The sequence below is a fragment of the Magallana gigas genome, chromosome 6 (genome assembly GCF_963853765.1).
Source record: "Magallana gigas chromosome 6, xbMagGiga1.1, whole genome shotgun sequence".
NCBI classification, from domain to species: domain Eukaryota; kingdom Metazoa; phylum Mollusca; class Bivalvia; order Ostreida; family Ostreidae; genus Magallana; species Magallana gigas.
In genome coordinates, this window is record NC_088858.1 from 49139871 (window position 1) to 49162530 (window position 22660).

A 22660-nucleotide genomic window follows, 5' to 3' on the forward strand; every position below is an offset into this window, starting at 1 on the left:
TATTGACGGTATCCACACATTTTACGAGCTTTTTTGCAATTTTGCCTACGATGGATGCAATAGAATATACATGTTGATATCAAATAAGAAAAAATACCGATTTTGTCGATGAATATGTGGCTTGAACCCTTTTACTTCTGTGTAGTAGGTCTCCGCGTAATCAATTATTCAACCAGTGCGTTGAAAAACTAATATTAACAATAGAAGACTAATTATTTTTTCTATATGAAAGGCAGATTTATGATACGAATAAAAACAATCTGGATAACTAAGAGTTATCGAACATTGCTGAGGATCGGAGATCGTTAAAAGTGTATTATGCAATGGGTTTATTGTTCATATTTTCAATGCAATTTTATTTTAAACATTTTTAATCTTTTAGTATGTATTGACCGAAATAATCGAGGTCAAATTATTTATGTTTTATTGATATTAAAACAAAGTGTTCTGCTCGAATGTTTAATCAAGAAGAGAAACAATCAGAATAAATGTAGACAGATATAAACAAAAAAGTAATATACGTAATATAAGACTACTATTTCAATATAGTTTTTATGTTTAATCGTTCTAACGCCATCTTCATTCTATAATTTTGAGTTTAAATCTCTCTTTAGTTGATTTTTGTTTCGCAGCTTTGAATGAAGACCCTGTCCTGCTTTCCATCCAAACTTACACCTTGTCATTTGGATTTTGTCACCATATTTCAGTTCTGTTCTTGAATTTAAGGTTGATCTGTAGCCACTTGGATGGAACTACTCTCAAACAAAGATAAGCATTTTCATGTTCATTCTATTAAACACTTTGAAATACAAATAATCGGAAGATTACAAATTGCTTTTCTTCCAATCTGACACCTTGTCATTTGAATTTTTACAGCGTATTTCGGTTCTTTCCTTGGATTCAATGTTGATCTGTATGGATTTTGATGCTACTATTCTAAAACTAAATAAATAAAAGTCCATCATATTTTAAGCTGAATTTTGTCTCGATTTTATAAATATTTTGACAGATCATGTCTTACCTTTGCTCCTGATAATGTATCACAACAGACGCCTTGGGACGTTTGTGAAGGCTATGATTGATTTGACTATTAACATAATCTGGATATTCTACCCAAACGCCATTGCAGTTAAGCCATTGCCAGCGACAATTTATGTCATCCGTTATTTGTTCTGAATGATGAACATTTTGTACATTGTTATTTGAGACATTTTCTTCCATGGCCCCATGAAAACAATCGTAAACTGCGTCTGAATTATAATTTTGAGGATATGACGTCTCATTACCATCAGAAAGTTGGCTTCCAAAGAAACTTTCTTCTAAAAAGACATTATTAAATTCATTGGGAACATCAAAACTTTCTGCATTTTTAAAAGCGTTGATATTTTCATTTTCAGTTTTACAGTCGGTTCTCGAGTCAGATTTCCAAAAGTTGGGATTTCTCTTTGCTATGCAGACATGTGGCTGTTCACTAGCACAGTCTGTCTGTATGTCGTTATCATCAGTAACGATTAAATTGCTTTTTTGAATTTCATCGGCGAGAATATGTCTTTTGTCACCCGAGATAAATCTCTTCCGTATACCTGATTTATCCAAGAATGCTGTGTCCGGTGAATGGGTTTTGAATGTTTCTAGTTTTTTGGAATCTGAGGATACTTGCGAGTCTTTGGTGGATACTATGACTTCTTTTGTTTCATATTCACTTTTTGTCGTGTCATCTTTGTTGAACATCCCTATTAGTGAATGAGCACTTATGGGTCATACACAATTGAATTAAATTGATAATTTCTTATTGATTTTATGTAATGCATTGGAAGGGATACTTTTAACGATGTATTTGCAAATGTGTAAAAAGAGCTCAACCAGATTAACAAGACAAAAAAATCAAGATGATAATCTATCTCTACCAACCCTTTAAATCATTACATCTCTTTTTATCAGAATTGAAACACTGCGCCCCTTTCTGTTGTTCTCTTACAGCTTGTATCACTTCTGGAGAAAAAGGATCACTACAATACAAATTCCATTAACTCGTTAGTTGACATTGGTGCCAAAGCTGCTTTCAGGAAAACAACATTCATATCAAAACAGAATGTAAACAATTAAATTGCCATACCAAACTTCAATGTCAAATTTTCCTTCGTATCCAAATCTGTAATTGCTGTTTCTGCCGCTAGGCCAACGTACCTGCACAATACAACAAAATGGTAAACGTTAAAGAAGATGCAAAAAAAAAAATCTGCGTTGGTCATTTTTAATAAAGTCAAATAAAATACCATGCGCTTTTTATAAATATTTGATCGATCTATGTCTGTGAATTCTTAATTGCAATTCAGATATGAAAAAAGCGAAGGTTTTTGTCATTCAACTACCTCTTGGCTAAACTTTGCATATTGATGATATTCTCTTTTAACTCTTTGTCCCCATTTTCGATTTACAAGTTGCAGTTGTTTTGCGTAGCTATTCATTTTCATGAAATAAATTGTTTTATCATTCTTTAAATTATACATATTTATGCCCCCTCCCCTTCGAAGAAGGGAGGGCATATTGCTTTGCTGATGTCTGTCTGTCTGTCTGTCGGTCAGTATATTGGTTGGTCGGTCAACCAATGGTTTCCGTTCATTTTTTGCAGAGGTTTCTAGTATTGAGATGAAATTTAGTATACAAATTTATTATAATAATATCTAGGTCAAGTACGATTTTGAGTACAATCAAGCAATATTCGACAGAGTTATGCCCCTTTGACTGAACCAAATTTGTATTTCAGTTCAATTTAATGCCATTTTGAATTTTATCAATACGAGAGCATATTTCTGCTCCTGTTAACAAGAAAAGACATTTTGAAAAATTGAATGTCAAATCATTAAAAAATACATCATAACATCTTTTGATATATATATTCAACTATTGAAACAATTAAGCGAGGGAAATAAGAAAGAGGAATCCATTTTAACCTTTATAATTTGATGGCAACGGAACTGCAATAAAGAACTTGCGAAGAATTTGAAATAACTAAAATCTTATGTAAACCTTTTTTTAATTGCGCATTTATCCAGACCTGTGAAAAATTAATATGGTTACTGCAACAATGATAGAGTAAGTAAATGTATGATAAGTTAATTTTAGTCGTTAACAACAGTCTAAAGCATAGTTTTCATTGCTTATTTAATTTTAGGACATCCCCTCTTCACACAAACACACGTAAATATATTTTACCCCAAATAAGGAAAGATGGTCAATATATATATATATATATATATATATATATATATATATATATATATATATATATATATATATATATATATACACCGTAAATCTGGAAATGTTTACATCGATTAAATTTTTGCGAATCCGAGTCGTGAAGCTATAGATTAATTTTTACATTTTTTAAAATTTTTTAGCGAATTGTTGTCGGCGCTGAAACTAAAAAGCACCCAAATATTAAATGCCACACATATTTGACATGCACAATGATAGCTAACCTTTGGATATCATATATTCGCCGCCTCTAATTTTGTCTCGAATCGTATATGTTTACCATTTTCTTATAGTATCATGTGAGAGTTGATCTCTGCAATTTACATCTTGTTCAAATTACCGATATATACAATAACAGAAGCAAATGCAACAAAACTACCTAAAATAGTATCTTGATACGTATTTATAACGAGATAACTATCCCAATTAGCAGTTTACACCTTCATATGCAACTGTTTTTGTACACTACACAATTTTTGGAGGGTCACATGTCAAACACAGGTTATGCTTTCCAGTCTCGAGCGGGCGAGAATGAGAGGAAAATGGCAGAATTCAGCTAGCAATTCAAAATAATGTTCAAATTTGCATATTCCGTAATAAGGCTGACAGTCAATCAAAGATACAGTTTTGAGTGAAGTCCTTCTCCACAAATTGGTTATAGCTAGGGGGTAATTACCTGATTATAAAACAGGTTTTAAAATGACTACAACTTACGGACACCTGTTCATATACATGTAGTGAGGAGAAGAGCTTAGATTTACTTTTTTTTATTGTTGATTAATTTCTAGGAAAAATAATTTTGCGAATGCAAATCACGCGCAAATTTGCTAAAAATTTATCTGCGGTAAAAATTTACAGATTTACGGTATATTTGTTTTATAGCTTTCAATTATCAGAACTCTAAACTAAATAACTAATTATTGAATTATTGTAGTAGTTCAATTTACTATGACTTAATCTTTTTAATTTAAATAAGTCGCCGGTGTAAAGTTGTCACATATGATATGTTGCAAAAATGGCTAATTTTAGCGTCAAAATAAATATGCATTTTTTTTATTTTGACATTGTGGAATTCGACTTTGATAAATGGAAGTGGTTAAGTCGTCCAAAATAAGTCAAAAAAGCTTCACTTAAAATTGTTGTTGTATTTATATTGTTAAACTTTGAGGCAATTACATCTGACATAATGAGAATATATGATGTTCTAATATTCAACTCGAGGCGGTTATTAATACGTTTCCGTAGGATCCTACAGATGAGCAAAAAAATAAAACTACTGAGTATGTAGAATGTAGAAAATTGCTTTTTTAACACACACGTTGCATATTAATATACTGTTTTCAAATGTCGATATAGATAAGTTGCAATTCGATATGAATAAAATGCATATTCACATGAATATATTGTATATATGGGGACATAAATAAAGCTGTATTTTGATATATATTTTTTGCTTGTCAATTTAGGTAAGTCGCATGTTTACATATTTACCCTGCATGTCAACATAACTTACAAGCTGACATAAATGAGTTGCATTTAGCATGTGTGAAGTCACATGTAGTCAATATTTAATAGTTTTTGAAAATTATCTGAACTTTTATTGAACCGAAACTTTGCATGTTGACATATTCAAGTCGCTTTTAAACATTAATTGTTATGTTTAAGAAATAGCTTTTTATTGAAACTATTTACAATGATATGGATATGATTAGTGTAAAATATAAAATAAAAACCTTGAAACGACAAAATCATGTGACATTATTTCAGGAAGGTGAATAATTCTAGGGCATAGCTCACGTAAACAGTTGCATCATCCTTTACTCTGTAAATCGTCCCAATTGATCCCACTCCGCCATCTTGATCATCCCATTTCCAGTGTGGACCTGAAAAATTATAGCATTAAAACATTTCTTAAAATCTATTTCATATTTTAAAATAAACTATAATAAACTATCTGATCATAAATGTTGAACACTTACCTCGCTTTACTAAACAACCAACAGCTGCGAATCCATCATCAGGGATTCTAGGTTCATCACAAACAACAACATTGTATAGACCTCCACATCCAATACTATATGGAAAACGAAGCCCAGTGTCCCATTCAACATGCACTGTTCCAGCTACCCAGTAAAATATATTTGAATGGTTTTTTATACATAAGTCGATAATCAATACAATGGCATACATATCTCTTATGAGTTTTGAACAGCTACCTAAATCTCCGTGTCCAACAATTGTTCCGGCTCCCTCGCTATCCTGGTTTGCAAACGTCCAGTGGGGACCACGTCGTACTCTTGTACCAAGCTTAGGGATAGTGGCAAACTTTTCCTGATGGTATTCATCAGCTGGATCTTCAGTAACCCTTTCTTGAGTCGCAATGATATTTGTTCTTTGGCTCAATAACTCATGTATTGTATCCTTGAAGTACGAATGTCCATATAATACATGTTGTAACATCATTTAAATGGGTATGGTCACGATTTTTGTCAAATTTTATGCTTTATGCTAATGCTTTAGTACAATATTTCAAGCATGACTCGAGTTTTGTCTACACAATACATAATTGCGAGCTCTATATCTCACATATAACTCGAGGCCTGGTATTCAAATTTTAATTGATCATTAGAAATGCCTTACTGGAGCATTGTATACATTGAACCAAAGTTTAAAGTGCTAAACCAGTATAATGAATTAACTATTTGAAATAAGCACATTAATGTCTTGCCGTCGGGCTGACTGATTTCCACTTAACTTTCAAAGAGTTAAGAACGATGCATTGACTTTAAGTTGTGATCTGACACCTTGAAGTCAGCTAAAACACACAAATGGTTAAATTTTGCAATTAACTTTTGGATCAATTTTTTTTTAAAGTTGCCGATGAAAATGAAATCTCACTTATGAAAGAGAAAATATCAATATAACGTTTTCTTCAGATTACTTAATATTCAAAAGATAGTTTTATTTATTTGATGTGAGCATAATCACATGAATGTAATTGGAAATACTGTTAAGTTCAAGATATTTTTGCAACTTAATTTTATCCTAAATTTCCACTTTGTTATACATTTTATCCATGCTAAGGGGAAATAACTCTTTTTCGGACTTTTCTCTCAGTTGCATGTCTAAATGCTATAATTATTCTAATTCCAACAACAAATTTCAAAATGTGTTTGTACTTTTAGTTTGTTAACACAGTTGACAATAAAATTAAAAAATATAAACAAGTTTCTGCCAATACAGATTTTACTTCTAACAAAAAGTACGGTTTTCTGATGCTAAAATATGCTCTAGTTCATGTTTATCTGACACCTCAAAAAGTGTGATGACATGTATATTTTTCTAATATTTGATGACACCGAAGCCTATTAAGTTGAAATCAGTTTTGTTTTTTAACTTATATCTGAGAATTTTACGAGTAAGGAGTTACCTTAATTTAAAATTTATATAGTTTTAAATGTGAAATACTTCGTCAGTTTTTACACTTCTATCATATTAAAGGAATTACATCATTTAAAAAGAGTATTATAATCAAATACATGTATCATTTATATTACTATGAAATATTTGACAAAAAATATTTTATCAAAATCTTTTGAAACCAGGAGAGGTTACAACTACGCTAGAAATACATCTGGTCTAAACAAACGCACCAAATCTTCCTCTTCGTATGTTGGCCATGACATCACGGAGGTAACCACTGTTCGTAAGACTTCTCTGTCGACTGTGGTCTGGTCTGTCATTCTATAAGCAATGTCTGCTCCTCTCTTTATGAATATAAATTTGTAAATGAATGGAAACTTATCATTGTAGCTCTAATTAAGAATTTAAGACAGAATGGCATCTGAATCAAATTACATAATGAAGCGTATTTTTTCCAAACCATCTCGCTTTGTTAATCTCCAAAACTTGGCCACCTTTAGATTGCTTTGAAATTTCGTGTAGTAAATCCTAAAATGTAAATTATTTAAAAATGACGCAGTAGTAATAAGACAAAATAAATAGTATAATAGAATGTATTACAATTACAATTAAAATGAAAGGAATGAAAACAATTCAAAAATAGTCTTTTCTGTTATCTAAATCCAACATCTAGCGTTCGAGTTTTGTATCAGAATGAAATCAACATTTATTTGAACGGAAGACTAGAAATTAACTCTAATGTATACACTACGTAATGCAACGTCAATATTAAAAAATGAAATATATTTTATCAGATTTTAGTTTAAGATGTTTATGATCTGTAAATAAATTGATAAAAACTGTTTCCCCATTGGCTTGTACTATTAGTCATTCACGACATGGGATTGTGAATAAAAAGAAAAATGAAAATTAAAAGAAGTCTTCTTCTTAATTTTAAACCGATTTTATGCTACCCTATCCCAGAAATTGGAAACAACTCCGTATATCTGTGTTTTTTTTGCGTGTCACAAAACTTGCAAAAATGAGGGAAACATGTATCGTTTTTATTTGCCTTTGTCATTTTTTCGCAGATGAAAACGTTTCTTATAGCATAAAATACCGGATATACTTTCTGCGTATTGAATATTTTGAGAGGTAAAAGTGATTGATTATCTGATAAATATCAGAGAAGTGTGGAATGTAAAGTATATTGACATCTAATTTATCTTACTTGCTCTGTTATTTGAACACTCTCCTCCATATAAAAAAATCAGTAACATATTTTGTAAATATGTACTCAATATACGTACGTAATTAGGATTATCGCCGACCGGAAAACAGAATATTGGGTGATTACTCCCGATATCATTTGTTACTGAAAACAATGACCTTAAAATCTGTTAAAAATAAAAAAAATATATGGAATCATACTATATTCTGAACAGTCGCCTATCTATAAGTAAAACTTTAAAGATACAATGCCCTTGCAATTATAAACCCTTAAGCGATATGGCATCTTTCATCAAAGAAAGATCTGGGTTAGATTTTACTCCCTAATTTACCAAGCCTAAAATTTCATTACGGGCCGCCAGAAGGCGGTCCGTTATTTGATATACATTTAAATATTGTCACTGCGTTTCTGCGGGATAGGTTTTTTTTCCAGAATTTATATATGCCTTTCTTTATGAACTAAAAGTAAATTTGCATATAGAAATATGTTTCATGCCTTTTAAAAAAGAATACATTTTTTTTACACGTAAATGTAAAGTAGGTCATAGACTGTCATGTTAGACACGTTTTTTTTTTCATCTATTTGGAAAATTTCGGAGTTTTCCATTCGTTTCAAAACAATGTATCGGTATAAGGGACATACTAAAGACCTGAAATACTAAAGACCTAAATAACATGAACTTTTTTTATAGACAATATATTTAATTTTTTTATGTTCTGCGTCAAACAAAATAGGACAAAAATATCCGGCATATTTTTTAATTCTAAAATTGTGCAGATTCTACTGAATGACAATGACAATGAACTTTATTCTCAATAAACTGTGTTTACAGTGTAGAGAAGATATATACAAAAATTACATTGTGAAGAAGGATCAGTACATGTACATTAACCAAGAGAGCTAACTCTCTCAATAATTGTATTTATAAATTTACAAATCTTGATAAGTTGTTTTTTGTTTGATACATTAAACAATGCTTCAAATTTTAAAACATTTGGGTTTGATATATAATATTTTGGTAAATACATGTTTCTAGCATCAGTTATACAAAGGTCAGATCAATTAAACAAATAGTGGAATTCATCTCCAATTTCATTACAAGTACATAATTTGCAAGTTCTATTCTCTCTTGGAATATTGAACCATCTTCCTGTCTCAATAGGTAGTTTTGAGTTACCAGTTCTAAAAATACAGTATTTCTTCCATAGTTTTGTTGGCAAATTCAAAAAATATTCCTCAAAAGCTAATGATTTTTTAAACAATCTGTAATTTATACTTTTTGGTGAATTTTGAACATCACTATACCATGTTTGTTTGAACTGATCTAATAGTATGCTGCGAACTTTCGTTTTTAACCAAGGGATATTTATAGAATTTTCTTGCCATAAATAGGACAATCCACAATTATCTAAAATGTTCTTTACAAATGCACACCATGGATTCTTATAGTTTTTGAGTACATGAAAAAGTTTTGAAGATAACTTAGAGTTCTGGGAATTAATTAATTTACCCCAAAATGAAATCATTCTAACTTTAATATTAATAATAAGTGGATACCTTCCAAGTTCCCCATACACCATATAGTTTGGTGTTGAGGAACTCAGATTTAATATATGTTTACAGAACTTAAGATGAAAGTTCTCAATAAGCTTTGTTCTTTGGAAACCCCATACTTCACAGCCGTATAAAAATATTGGCTGGACAATTTTATCAAACATGTCTAATTTACAGTCGATTGCTAAATTATGCTTTCTACATTTTCCAATACAACTATACATGGCTTTAATAGCCTTTTCATATAGATCATTAAAATTTAAATTGAATGAATTGCTTTTACAAAATGTAACACCTAAATACTTAAAATTGTTAACTATTTCCAAATGTGCGCCTTCAAAAGTAAATTGGTTACTGCTTTTACCTCTACCAAATATGACCACTTTGGTTTTTTTACTATTGACCTTAAGATGCCAGTTTTTACAGTATTTAGAAAAAGTATTCAAAAGGTATTGGAATTCTTCAGGGTTTTCAGACAATAAGATGGTATCATCAGCATACAGTAGAACAAAAAAACTTAGATAAAGATTAAGATCTTTTCTAATCTTGTTGGAGAGACATGTTAAACCTCTAACATTATTTACATGGAGATATTCTTCTAGGTCGTTTAAATACAGTGAAAATAAAAAAGGTGACAAATTTTCCCCTTGTCTTACTCCAACAGTACATTCAAAATAGTCAGAACATCTTCCATTGACCAGTACTTTTGACTTTATACCTTTATACATATTTGTGATAATTGTAAAACATTTTCCATCAATATTATTCAATAAAACCGTGTTCCATAGGCCAATATGCCAGACAGAATCAAATGCTTTTTCAAAATCTATGAAAGCACAATACAATTTCATTTTGTGTATTTTAAAAAGTTCTATAAGAGAATATAATGAAAAAATATGGTCAACAGTGCTGTAACCTTTACGAAAACCAGCCTGATTTTCTAAAATAAGTTGAACTCTATCTGCATAATTATTAAGTCTTTCATTAATTAAAGCAGTAAATAATTTTCCCAAACAGCTCAGTAGTGTAATAGGTCTATAGTTCTGTGAATCCTTGTTATCCCCCTTATTTTTATACACTGGAATAATATTACCACAAATCCACTGTGTAGGTATCACGCCAGAATCAAATATTTTGTTAAATAATACAACATATAAGTTCAACATACAGTCATGTGTACTTTTAATATATTCATTAAATATTCTATCATCTCCACATGCCTTGTTATTCTTCAGTATGGTAATACTTTTCAAAATTTCATCATGTGTTATAGGTAGGTTAATTTCAGTATTAAGATCAATATTGGCTAACATATCAAGTTCTTCCAGGGAAAATACACTGTTCTTTGATTCATCATGATATAAACAACTGCTGTTACAACATTCTTTATAAAAATGTAAAAAGATCATGTAAATCTGCACTACACCTTTGTTTGTCAACATCAGAGTTCAAAATTTTCCAATACTCTTTAGGATTTTTTGATCTTAAGTTACACAATTGTTTTTTCATTTCAACTCTGTGCCTCAGATTTGCACATTTTAGTTTTTTCTTATATAACCTTTCTTTTTCATACAAATCTTCTTTAAAAATATCTCCTCCAAATTTTTTATACAATCTTTTTTGCTCTTCTAAAGTTACGTCGAGCAATTTTACAGTCCTTAGTAAACCATGGTTTCTTAAAAGTATTTTTAACATTGGTATAAATTGGTTTCTTACCAAAAACATCTAAAGCACTTCCAACCAAAATATCACAAATCTTTTCAACAGCATTATCAATAACCTTAAGTGATATATTTTCATGCCTAATATTTGATAGTTCATTTGTTAACATTAAGATATTTTCTGATTTATCTTCTACATAATTATGGTATGTATCTTTCATTTCAGAATTCCATTTTTTTGCTAATTCTTTCGTTTGTGCTTGTTGATATATTGATTCAGTGTTATCTTGGTTCCCAAGTGCTAATAGTACCTCAATAATATTATGTACATCCGATAGAAATGGAGAAAATGGTAATATTCTGAAATCTTGAACATGTTTTAAAAATTCAGTATTGGAAATACAGTAATCAACAACACTTGTTTTCTTGCATGTAAACTCACCCTCTTGATCACTACTAAATCTACCATTAAGAATAATCATATTACAGTGTTTACAAACTTCAACAAGTCTTTTCCCATAAGAATTAACAATATTATCTTTAGATTTTCTTTCAATAGACAAACCATATTTTTCTAAAGACTGTACATCCAATTCATCAGACACCCAATTAAAATTAATGTCACTCTTTGTGTTATTAAATATTTGTGATGTTTCATCAGATTCGTTATAGTCTCTCAATGTTGATGTTCTACTGTTAAAGTCACCAATAAGACAAACACATTCATTTTCTTTGGATAAACAAAAAATTTCATTCTCTATATCATCAAAAATATCAACAGATGAAAACCTAGAATTAATAGGAGGTATATAAACGGTTCCCAGCAAAATATGTTTACTGATACCAAACGCTCTACCTTCTAATCTGATCCATAGTACATGATCACAATCATTATTAACGATGCTACAAAACCAAGAAAGAGATTTCCTTATACATACAATAATACCACCGGATTTTCGAAATGATAAATTTGACCTATGTTTACAAAAAATATCAAAGTTTGGAATTTCTATAATATCACATTTGTCCGTTTTCGTTTCCGTTAGACAAACTATGTCATATTTATTAATAAAGTCAATGAATTCAGGAGATTGGAGCTTTGAAGTCAGACCACATACATTGATACAAACCAGTTTAACACTGGTGGGGTCCGGAGATGTGAGAGAGTTACTATAACAGTCACTCGCATTGTTTACATTGTTCGATCGCTCTCTTTGGTTGTCCTACACATAGCGTTGCGTTGTCGCAATACGGGGTTCTGAGTGTGCGGCGTTGCGCCACGCGGGATGTTGTTCGCGTTCTGAGTCAGGTTGGTGCGGGATCTGGGTTGGGTGTGCGAAAACTTGCATGCCGTTTACGTAAAGTCTGTCAGCTACCATTACAGCTTTTTTTCCCTGTCGTTCGGCTTGTTTGTATTGGGGATATAGTAGTTTCCTTCTATCGTTTATTTCTTTTGGGAATTGTTCGTTTATCCCAAACGGTTTCCCTCTGAGTGTGGTAGATGCCGCCTTTCTGACCTTTTCTCTTTCTGTATGTAGTACAAACTTTGCTACAATGGGTCGGGGACGGCCCTGGGTTTTCCTTCCCATTCTGTGAACTCTGTGGAACTGAGGTTCGTCAGTTATATTCATCTCTGACTTGAGAAACTCCTTCAGGATTTCTTGATTTCTTCTGTATTTTCTTCTTGGGTTTCCAGGATCCCTTCGAATATCAGGTTGTCCCTCATCGATCGCATCTGGAGGTCAAGGTGTCGTTCATTTAGGTTCTCAAAATCTGATCTCATAGAGTTCAGTTCCTTCATCATGGTATTGTTAGCATTCGTAATATCTGAGACATTTTTTGTGATATCCGAGATTTCTTTCCTTTGGTCCTCATATTGTTTATTGATAAATGACATACTGCTCTCAATTCCATCGACCTTCACCTTCATTTCTTTTAGTTCTGTATTTACACTCGTGGAATTCCGTTCCAGATCAGTGAGTCTTTTTTCGATGGTATCAAGTTTGTTAAGTTTAGCAGACATTTGATCATAATTTCTTGACATGGATCTAAGGGCTTGCATGATATCTATGTTTTGTGGCTGTTGCTGTTGTTGTTGGCCAGGTATTGGCGATAGAAGTCCAGCAAATTGACTTTGGGGGCCTTGGGGCCCATAGGGGGCGAAAGAGTTACACATAACATCACTGTTTTGCTGCATCGTTGCAGTATTAGGCGTAGAATGTTGTGCTTGTTGTGCAATAAAACTGTTATTAATACTGCTGTTTATCATAGATTCCATACCATGGAGACTTGGGACAACAGAGGTTTGAGGATTACTCACGTGAATCTTTTGTGATCTCTCACCACTCACGTTGACCGTCTTATTTTTCCGTTTTCGTTTACTCGAGCGAGTCATTTGACCGGTACAAGTTGTTTCATAAATATGTTGACACTTTCGAACACAGACTAGTATATATTTTACAAAATAATAGAAAAATCACTCCCTGTAGATTGTACCTGCCGCCCTTGTTCACGCATGCGCGAATGAGATGATCTTACATATACATGTACCTTTTAAATAATCCATTAATTTCTATTTTATCATGAGGTCCCTTGAAATCATATAAACTAATTCATTAAGGTTTAATTCAATACAATGCAACAAAAATATCAAAATGGTTTGAAATACATAATATCCAAGAGAATAATGGTGAGTTGATTAATGGGTTCTCAATTACTTCATACTATTGCAATTATCATACAATTACCGTTAAGCCCCTTTCACATTTGGCGCTCGACCTTTTTACACCACTTTGCGATCGAAAATTTTGAGCTTCGCACGAGCTCTCGCATACGTTGCACGAGCTCTCGCATTCGTTGCATACGTTTTACTGGTCGCATCAAGTCTCCTCTAAATAGTGGACGTGCACACTATTCAGACGCGACCGAACGCGATCCAAATTATCGCAGTGCAACGCACGAACATTAGTACGAACGTTTTACAACGTTTTGTGTACTCGCAAGAGTGATACACGATTTATAAGGATCGTAAGATAAATCGCTGGTGTTTATGCGTCTGTTTTGCGACCGTGAGACTGTTGCTCAACGTGTCTCATGTAATCTTGCAACGTTTTATTATCATTGCACGACTAATGAGCCTCAATATGCCATGCTTTGCTACTAGTATATATACCCTGTATAAGTATCTCTGTTTCAAAACAAAATTTACAATATACATTTATTGAATGATGGTGAGGGAAATACATGATTTATTCCCTCAAGAAAAATCATATTTCCTGAGGGCTTCGCCGGAGAGAAATTTGTTTTTTCTGGGGAATAAATCTCCAAATTCCCTGAACTTTAATGCAATAAACGTTTTATTATACCAAGCAACGTATGATTATTACACAAAATACTAAGTAAGTTGATTTCTAATAATATTTGACTTTTCAACAGTCGTGATTGTTTGATTTCCCATGTAACTGTCGCACTTTTCTTTCATAAATCGTAGATAGTTAAGTTGGTTCTGAGATATAAAGAAAATCATAATGATGAAATGTTTTTGATTTAAACATATTTGTGTACATCGTATGCTCATATCGGCTTTTTCATTCCTATGACATCGCCCTGTCACGTGACTTTCTAGACCTATCAGATATAATAGAATAATCATATTGAGGTATAATAATAAATGCTGCTGCATATCTGTATCTTCTTGGGCGGCATCTTATCTCGCTTTCAACTATGGCTATGGTTATGGGTGGTGTATATACCCCGTCTGACTCGCACGATCATTCGTACCATGGAACGCATAATCGCACGTCCAATCACATTGGCGCACGTTCGATCGCCCGATCACCTAGTCTCTCGCGCGTTCCTATCGTATTATCTTTCAACAGTTGCTTTCATTGTACAACAGTCGCATACAGACGCAAGCTATATCGCAAGATTCAATGCGTTTACATCGCACAACGCTTGCTTAGATCGTGCGAAATTCGTACGAATACTCTTTTCATATGCGATTATTTCGGCAACAAATGACGATTCATATTTATTTTTTTCGGTCGCACGAATATTTGGTCGCTTCTGCTCGTGTGCCAATTGTGAAAGGGGCTTTAGGAATGCTTTTACTATTATTATTAAGAATCGAGTTCGTTACCGTAAGCATTCCTAACGGTAATTGTATGATAACGTGTTGCTGAAAATATATTAAAATTTACCCTTAAAATTAGTACAACCAACACGTTATTGTTTGTGGTGTTTTATAATGTATACAACCAATGATGATGCATACACTATATTTGGCGGCCCATTTGACGTTTGCGTCAATATGATTTCTTGTTTCTCCATGAAAAGGAGTTAAAATTAGTTTCCTTCAATCAAAATTCCGCATTGAAATACCCCCCCCCCCCTATACTAGTAATTCATGATTAACCAACATTTTAATTGACATCATGTCTGAAGAATTACAAAAACATTATGGTCTTTAACATATTGGTTCACAGTAAAAGGAGAGAAATGATTGACAGTTATATGATTTAGAAACACTTTGCACTTTAGACACAAATGAGTTTTATGTCTGTGTATTTTATAACATATTAACATATTGCATATTAAAGAACTTTGACAAACCAGTATATATTATTTGAAGAAACGATAAAAAATCACTTTTAAAATATGTTAGCACAAAAGAGTGACATATATCGGATTTCAATTAAATGGCATGAACTATCGCCTCTGCTGTGAATAGAATAGTTTAGAGCTAAACATTTTGGTATCAATTGATGTGCAATACAATTATTTAAGGAATTTGAAATCAATATTTGTATATTATAAGATGAGGAGATAATTTATGGTTGGGATGTCTTCAAATCCAATTAAGCCTGAAGGGCATTATGATAGATTTAATTACGGTTCGACCAAAATTATCACCTCATGATGTTTAAAGATTGATTCCTTATATCTATAATATTTGTAGTAATTGCACTGTTAAATATTAGAATATTTACATATTAAGTGATTGTTAGGTCTTTTAATTATGCAAACCCAGCTAGCACCCCAACAATACGTCATTTGAATTTATATGACTGTGCATTACACAGTCAATTCATGTAGCAAAATGCACTTTGAGTTAAAGTCATCTTCCGTATTTTCTTTGAAAAAAATAATACATGTATAATTTTATAACAAATTTTCAATGAAAATTTTCTCGTATTTGTATTATCGTTTCTGAGTTTATCCATGCAAATGTGATATTGAGGAAACATAAACTAAAGATCCTCCCGTGATTTAGCGTGAATGTAATGCGCATGCGCAAGATTGTAAAATAAAAAACACCCAGACGATTTCCGGATTTTTTAAAGGAATCTTTGTTGATTATAAATTAGCTAAGCTTAATTGAGAAAAAATAAAAACAAATTGGTAATCTTTAAGTACAAATTATGTTTAAAATATATAAAACAAAAGTCAGTACTCTTCCGATCTCTCGGTATTAAAGCCCAAAAATTCGAGTCTATTATTTTGATATAGTAGTATAGATATAAAATTCTTAATAACAACACTGTTAAAATGTTATGAAATTATTTTGTTACAGCTAGTTATATTGACAATTTAAGAATTGATTTTAATTTTTTTTAATCATACAACCAAAATATCTTTATGTCAAGAATGACCTTTTCTTCTTTAAAACAATTCTTAATCAAATATTATTTCAATTATTCAATTCATCACAATTTTAAAAATGAACATGCATAGAAAAGCATAGTAATGCAAAGTAATGCCATATAATGCAAGTATTACACTAGATTTTGGAAATTAATGCATTACATTGGCATTTCTTGTAATGCTATATTTTTGGCATTACATATTACTAGCATTACTTTGAAAGCATGTAATGCATTGCAATGTATTACCATTACATTACCCCAAACCTGTCTCGATTGTAATTAATCAGACCGGACAAAATCAAGATGCAATGTATCCACTTTTGAATTCATTCTGATCGGAATCAATTTGCAATTCCGTTCCATGTTTTGTAAGAAATCACTGTCTGACGAGTGTTATATGTGTTCAAGTGTTATTTTGAAGATTTAGTTCATAAATTAGATAGCAGATAGCCATCTTTCCGGTTAAAGAACAGACAGCTTAAATGATGCATCTAAGCGATATCAGCGTAAGTGTTCGTACCTATTTATTATTATTGAAAATATATGTGATACCAACATGTGTTAGTAAAATACACTTTTTTAAAAACTTTTTTTTTTGATATTAGAGTAAATAAATTATATCTCTACTCGGGAAACAATACTAGAATATGTGCCTCTCCTTGACCTTTGTCACCTCAGGGCAAATACAAGTAGTTTGGTACGTTGAATGCGTGTAATATTTGTATAATATTTAATAATGTCAAACATACTGATTGACTAAGATGTTGTTCTGCTTCATTCTCCTTTGCGTCTTCATTCGAAAAATCAGTCAGTCTACCGTCTGTGAAAAGGACAACCCTTGCAGTCAAAAGGAAATCTCCAACTTTCTGTACATGAGCTGATTTAATAATAATAAATAATTATAAGAAACGAGAAATAGAAATTAATCACTTTGTTTTTAAAGAAACAATTGTTTTATAACATTTACAATTCAAACAATGTATTTTCCCCAAAATACTATAATTGTCATAATTTTGATTTAAAATTCCCAGGAAATTATTAAAGAAAATTAAATTCCCTTGCCAAATATCTTAAAATTTAAAATTTATGAAGCGGTGAAAGAATTTCGATGATAATTTACTTTTATTTGCATTAATAACGACTGGCTTCATATTTTCTCTGTCTTGCGAAACACGCAATCACATCTCGATCGATCGGAGCAGTGGAATACTCCATAATTTTAAAATATTTTTTTTTCTTTCTTGCAGGTTCATATATGATAGTTTGTTCCATGAGTGTTATCAGCGCTGTTCAAAATATATCTTGGGTATAACTGATATCATACATTAATTAATCTGTTATATATGCCTCATATTGATCGAACATCATAAATAAATCGTATAATGTCTGTAATATTATACATATATTGCATGATTTTGAGGGAAATATGGAGATTTATCCCCTCATGGAAAATCATATTTCCCAAGGACAACGTCCGATGGAAGTTTTTCTAGGCAAATAAATCTTCATAATTCCCTCACTATCATGCAATTAATTGTTTATTATACACAACGACATGTGATAATTTAGAAATACACAATAACGTAGTTAATGTTTACATGTAATGGTTTCTTCAATGTCAGTTTTCTAACATAAAAAGGATTTAAAACGATTTTAATAGAAGTATTTTAATAGAAATATTTTAATAGAATTATTGCATCGTCTGCTCATCCACTGGATTTTTCATAAACATGGAATGGAAACCCGAAGGGGTGGGATATAATGAAAAATATCACGATTGCAGGGAAATATGAAGTTTTATTGCCCTGAAACGTGATTGTCTAGAACTAATCAAATGTCGCGTTAAATTGAATAGTCATGTTGAGGTATAATAAGATGGAAAAAAATTCATACATGATCCTTCGTATAAACCCCCAAGAGACAATAAAAATCCCGCTGTGAGAGGAGACGGGCCACATGGCTCAATGTTTTCTGAAATAAATACATTGTAGCATCAATGTTTAGAATTTTTGATCAATTATTAATTTTAAAATGTGTTATGTGCCATGCAAAAATTTGCTAAGTACATACCTAGGCTTTGTTTGATTTCGGCATAATGGTTGGAGTAATAATGTATAAATTTAGTTTCCTCTCCAAATATAAGGATAGCAACATTTTCACCAAGCTCAGAGTGATCTGAAAACTCTGCAAACAGATTGGGCACGTAGTGTCAAAAATGAATTTTAACTTAAAGTATAAAAAAATAAGTATTGGTAATATTTGTCTAAGAATTAATAGGAATATTTGAATTAATAGGTTTCAGCATTTTTGTATTGCTTACAACATATTCATCTTCTCTAGCCAAGGGTTTTCGGTCCACTTTGCTGGGGGGCGGACTGGACCGAAAACCCTTGGCTCGCGAAGATGCAACATATTGGGCATTTCTTAAATTTTTGTACTTGTGATTCATTGGTTTGCTCAAACCACAAGTAATAACGCAAAGTTTGCATCATGCTTGATTTCTATTGAAACATTTATGTGACCATATATTTGGAAATGTTGCGCAATATATCAATACCCAAAACTGATTTTCATAGTTCACTTTAGGGCGTCGAAAAATTAAAAGTGGAACTCAAAATGTGTGAGTAGCAGGGTAACTTAATTTGTTAAAATGCGGGGTTTACATTGATGATAAATAGAACACTTTGGGTGTCTGACACCAGTGCTAGGAAAATATACTTCATTAGTACCTGTGGTGCCACAGAATGTGAAAAATATGGCATTGTACTTTTATTAATCGACATGTATCCGTTTTTATTGAACATAGTATATATCAACGAATTATGTATTTATCTTCTCGATTATAACGGGTACACTTTTACTGTTTATGTAGGTGAAAAATGCACTGCATGTACAATCAAGTATGTACAGAGTACAAAAAAACTCTAAACACATGGAATTATTATCTAAGTGATTTACCATCTAAAATATCAAACACTCCTTGCTTAAGACTTATTATTCCTGATCCTCGCATACTCCCAGAAAAGTCAAGGATAAAAAGAACACAGCTGCCCGTACCTCTTTTATAACGCATTGATTTGTCTACAATGGAAGTTAATATAATTACAATATACAGTTTAATATTAAGCCTATACACATTTTTAAACAGCCAAGATAAAAGATTTACGCATTCATCTGAGGTAACAAAAATCATTGTTGTAAATGTTGATTAGGGCGATTCAGTTTAAAATTACTGGTTAATATTTTTGGGGTTTTAGAGACATCAACATTCATATCTTGTCTACAATTTATAATAATTTAATGGCAAGTTTCTTGCCGTGAAAGAAAACAAAATACCCCCTGTTCTGGTATTGTGAAATTATATAACCATTTCAGTTTTTTCTGAGATTTTAAAATTCAAATTCTGGATTTTTTCAACAAAGGTAATTCTGTTTTCTAAAACAAATGGTCATTTATTTATTATAAATAGTTATAATATTAGCATCTTTGCATGAAGATATCATTATTTTATGATTTAAAAAACACTGTAAATGGCGTATTTAACGCATATGTACGTACGTTTCTTGGCGTCAATCCTAGCTTGAGTACGCCACATTAATTCGAGTGCATCTTCCGAAATACCCTGAAAAACAGATTTGCTCAAAATAGAATTTTCCGAAGACCTATCGAAAAGGCACGTGAAAACTGATTAAAAAGAATGACATCACAACATAATTTAATTTAAACATATTTATTGATGATTCAAAGTCTAAGCTTATATAAACCCTCTCCGAAACACAAAGTCAAGCAGTGCTTATTTTAAATAATCTACAAAATAAAGAATCATTGATTAGTATATAATATACTTGACTTTTTCAACACATAAATTGATATTTGTGAGAAACAAATAATATAGCCTATCACATTATGCACACTTCCTTAGCATGTCACGTGAGAAAATCTATTATCCACAAGGTTACGTTAGAAATCATGTGGTGAATTCTAATATTCAACAGGCCAAAGTATACCGTTTACAACAGAGAACGAAAAAAGAAACAGTTTTTTCTCGGTTTAATCATGAGTGCATGCGTGACTATCGATTTTCTTGCAACATAAACTTAAATAAATAAATGTGCAACTACCATTAAATGAAAATTTTTAAATATTCTTCAGTCATCCTTTGAACACACCAAGAATCACTTACTTAAATTTACAAAGATGCTTCCAATAATGCTATATCTAAATTGTTTTTCAGAAAATCATCATTTTAAAGTTTTTTGTCTCTATATTTCTATGTAAACATTCATCACCAGTTGTGACCTTACCCTTTCCCTGAGAATAATGATTTGTGGATTCAAAGATGCAGCTTTTCCTGTCAAATGGTGTTTGCGAGAATAACTTAAAAGATTTCCTCCATTTATGTTAAGTACCCCCCCCCCCCCGTATGACCCTACCATACCCATGGGGATAATGATTTAAACAAACTTTAATCTATAGTACCTGAAGATGTTTGAAATTGACTTTCAACTTATCTGGCCAAATGGTTTTGGAGAAGATTATTCAAAAATATAAACAAATTTTCAATTATTTAAAATTACCACTTCTGAAGAAGTTGTGCCCCTATATCTGAACCATTAATGCTTTGTGCCAGGTTTGTTTATACTGGCCAATTGGTTTTGGAAAAGAAGATAAAAATGTGTCTATGACAACGACAACTACAAACAACGAACACATGTTGATCAGAAAGCTCACTTGAGCCTTCGGCTAAAAACAAATCAATTCTGTTTTAGTGGACAATGTAAAGATCTCCCAACAAAAGATTTAACTTGTAGATAAACCATACTTTAACAAGTGTTGCATAAATAACTTTATTTGGGATAGATTAGATTAAACGTCAACAAACCTGCATATTTGTGTCGCATTCATTTATTCCAAATGAGGACGGAAAAGCTATTCATTCAGGAAGTACAACAAATGAATAAATTCCGGGAAAAACTATTATACCACAAAGTACAAAATATCTGATAAGGGAAATCAAGGGAAATGAAGGTTTAAACTTGTTTACAAATCAGATAGTTTTTAGTTAAAGGATTAGAAATTGTATAAATTTATTTAAAAAAAACGTGTTTCAATATTTTTTACGTTCTAAAAAGTGTAGAAAAACAACAATGTATTGAAGATTAGTATTTTAATCCCAACAACCGATTCATAAAACTAAAAATTATATTGCTGAAATGTGTATAAACAGCAATGAGTAGCAACGATGGGACCATGACTTTTTTTTCATTTTATTCGAGTCGTCCTCTTTAAACAACAGCAAATAAAACCCGGAGAATATCCACTGAACAATATGCATTTCTTATTCCATGAATACAACTGTTCTTATTTCATTTGAATAAAAATAGAAACCTAAGAAATTCACAAAAATCATTTAGTGATAATGATATGATTTGCGATTGGTCTGATTATAAATAACACAGTCATTCATTTTCAATACATCGGATTGCAGCTCTTTTCTGAATATATTAATTTCCAACTACAGCGACGATAGGTAGTGCAAAAACGTTGTCAAAACAAATTAAATACTACAATCTTACATACTTTTGTCAAGAAAAAAATCAAGTTCGTAGGGATGTGAATTCGTCTGTGAGTGACATTAATAAAATGAACTAATACTAACTAGTCATTATAAGCTGGTGATAGCGGCCTTTTTTGAATCAAGGTTTAATAATCCTATTGATATGTATGTGATGTGTATACATGTGTATTCACTTGTATAAGTATATACACTATATTCACTTGTTAATCGACAACACGAATTTTAATCTTCTTATCCCATAATTATTTAATTTATGTAAATAAAAAAGACGATTGGAATAATATTAAATTTGATTGTACATTTTATATCCATAATACATTAGTAAAAA

The 22660-nt window shown here is 31.5% G+C and overlaps 1 protein-coding gene across 1 annotated transcript; it reads right to left on the bottom strand.

The window, feature by feature from the left end:
• Nucleotides 1–454: 454 nt before the first annotated feature.
• LOC105337133 (uncharacterized) lies at nt 455–21686 on the bottom strand. Its single transcript, XM_011441725.4, has 16 exons — nt 21637–21686; nt 20313–20376; nt 19713–19835; nt 18825–18938; nt 18648–18725; nt 17504–17631; nt 7974–8060; nt 7120–7212; nt 6915–7028; nt 5478–5682; nt 5241–5384; nt 5059–5144; nt 2117–2187; nt 1912–2009; nt 1022–1733; nt 455–942 (listed from the first exon to the last, which is right to left on the bottom strand). The coding sequence occupies exons 1-16, from the start codon at nt 21640–21642 to the stop codon at nt 825–827; spliced, it is 2241 nt and encodes a 746-aa protein (XP_011440027.3). The 5' UTR covers nt 21643–21686; the 3' UTR covers nt 455–824.
• Between the last annotated feature and the right edge of the window lie 974 nt (nt 21687–22660).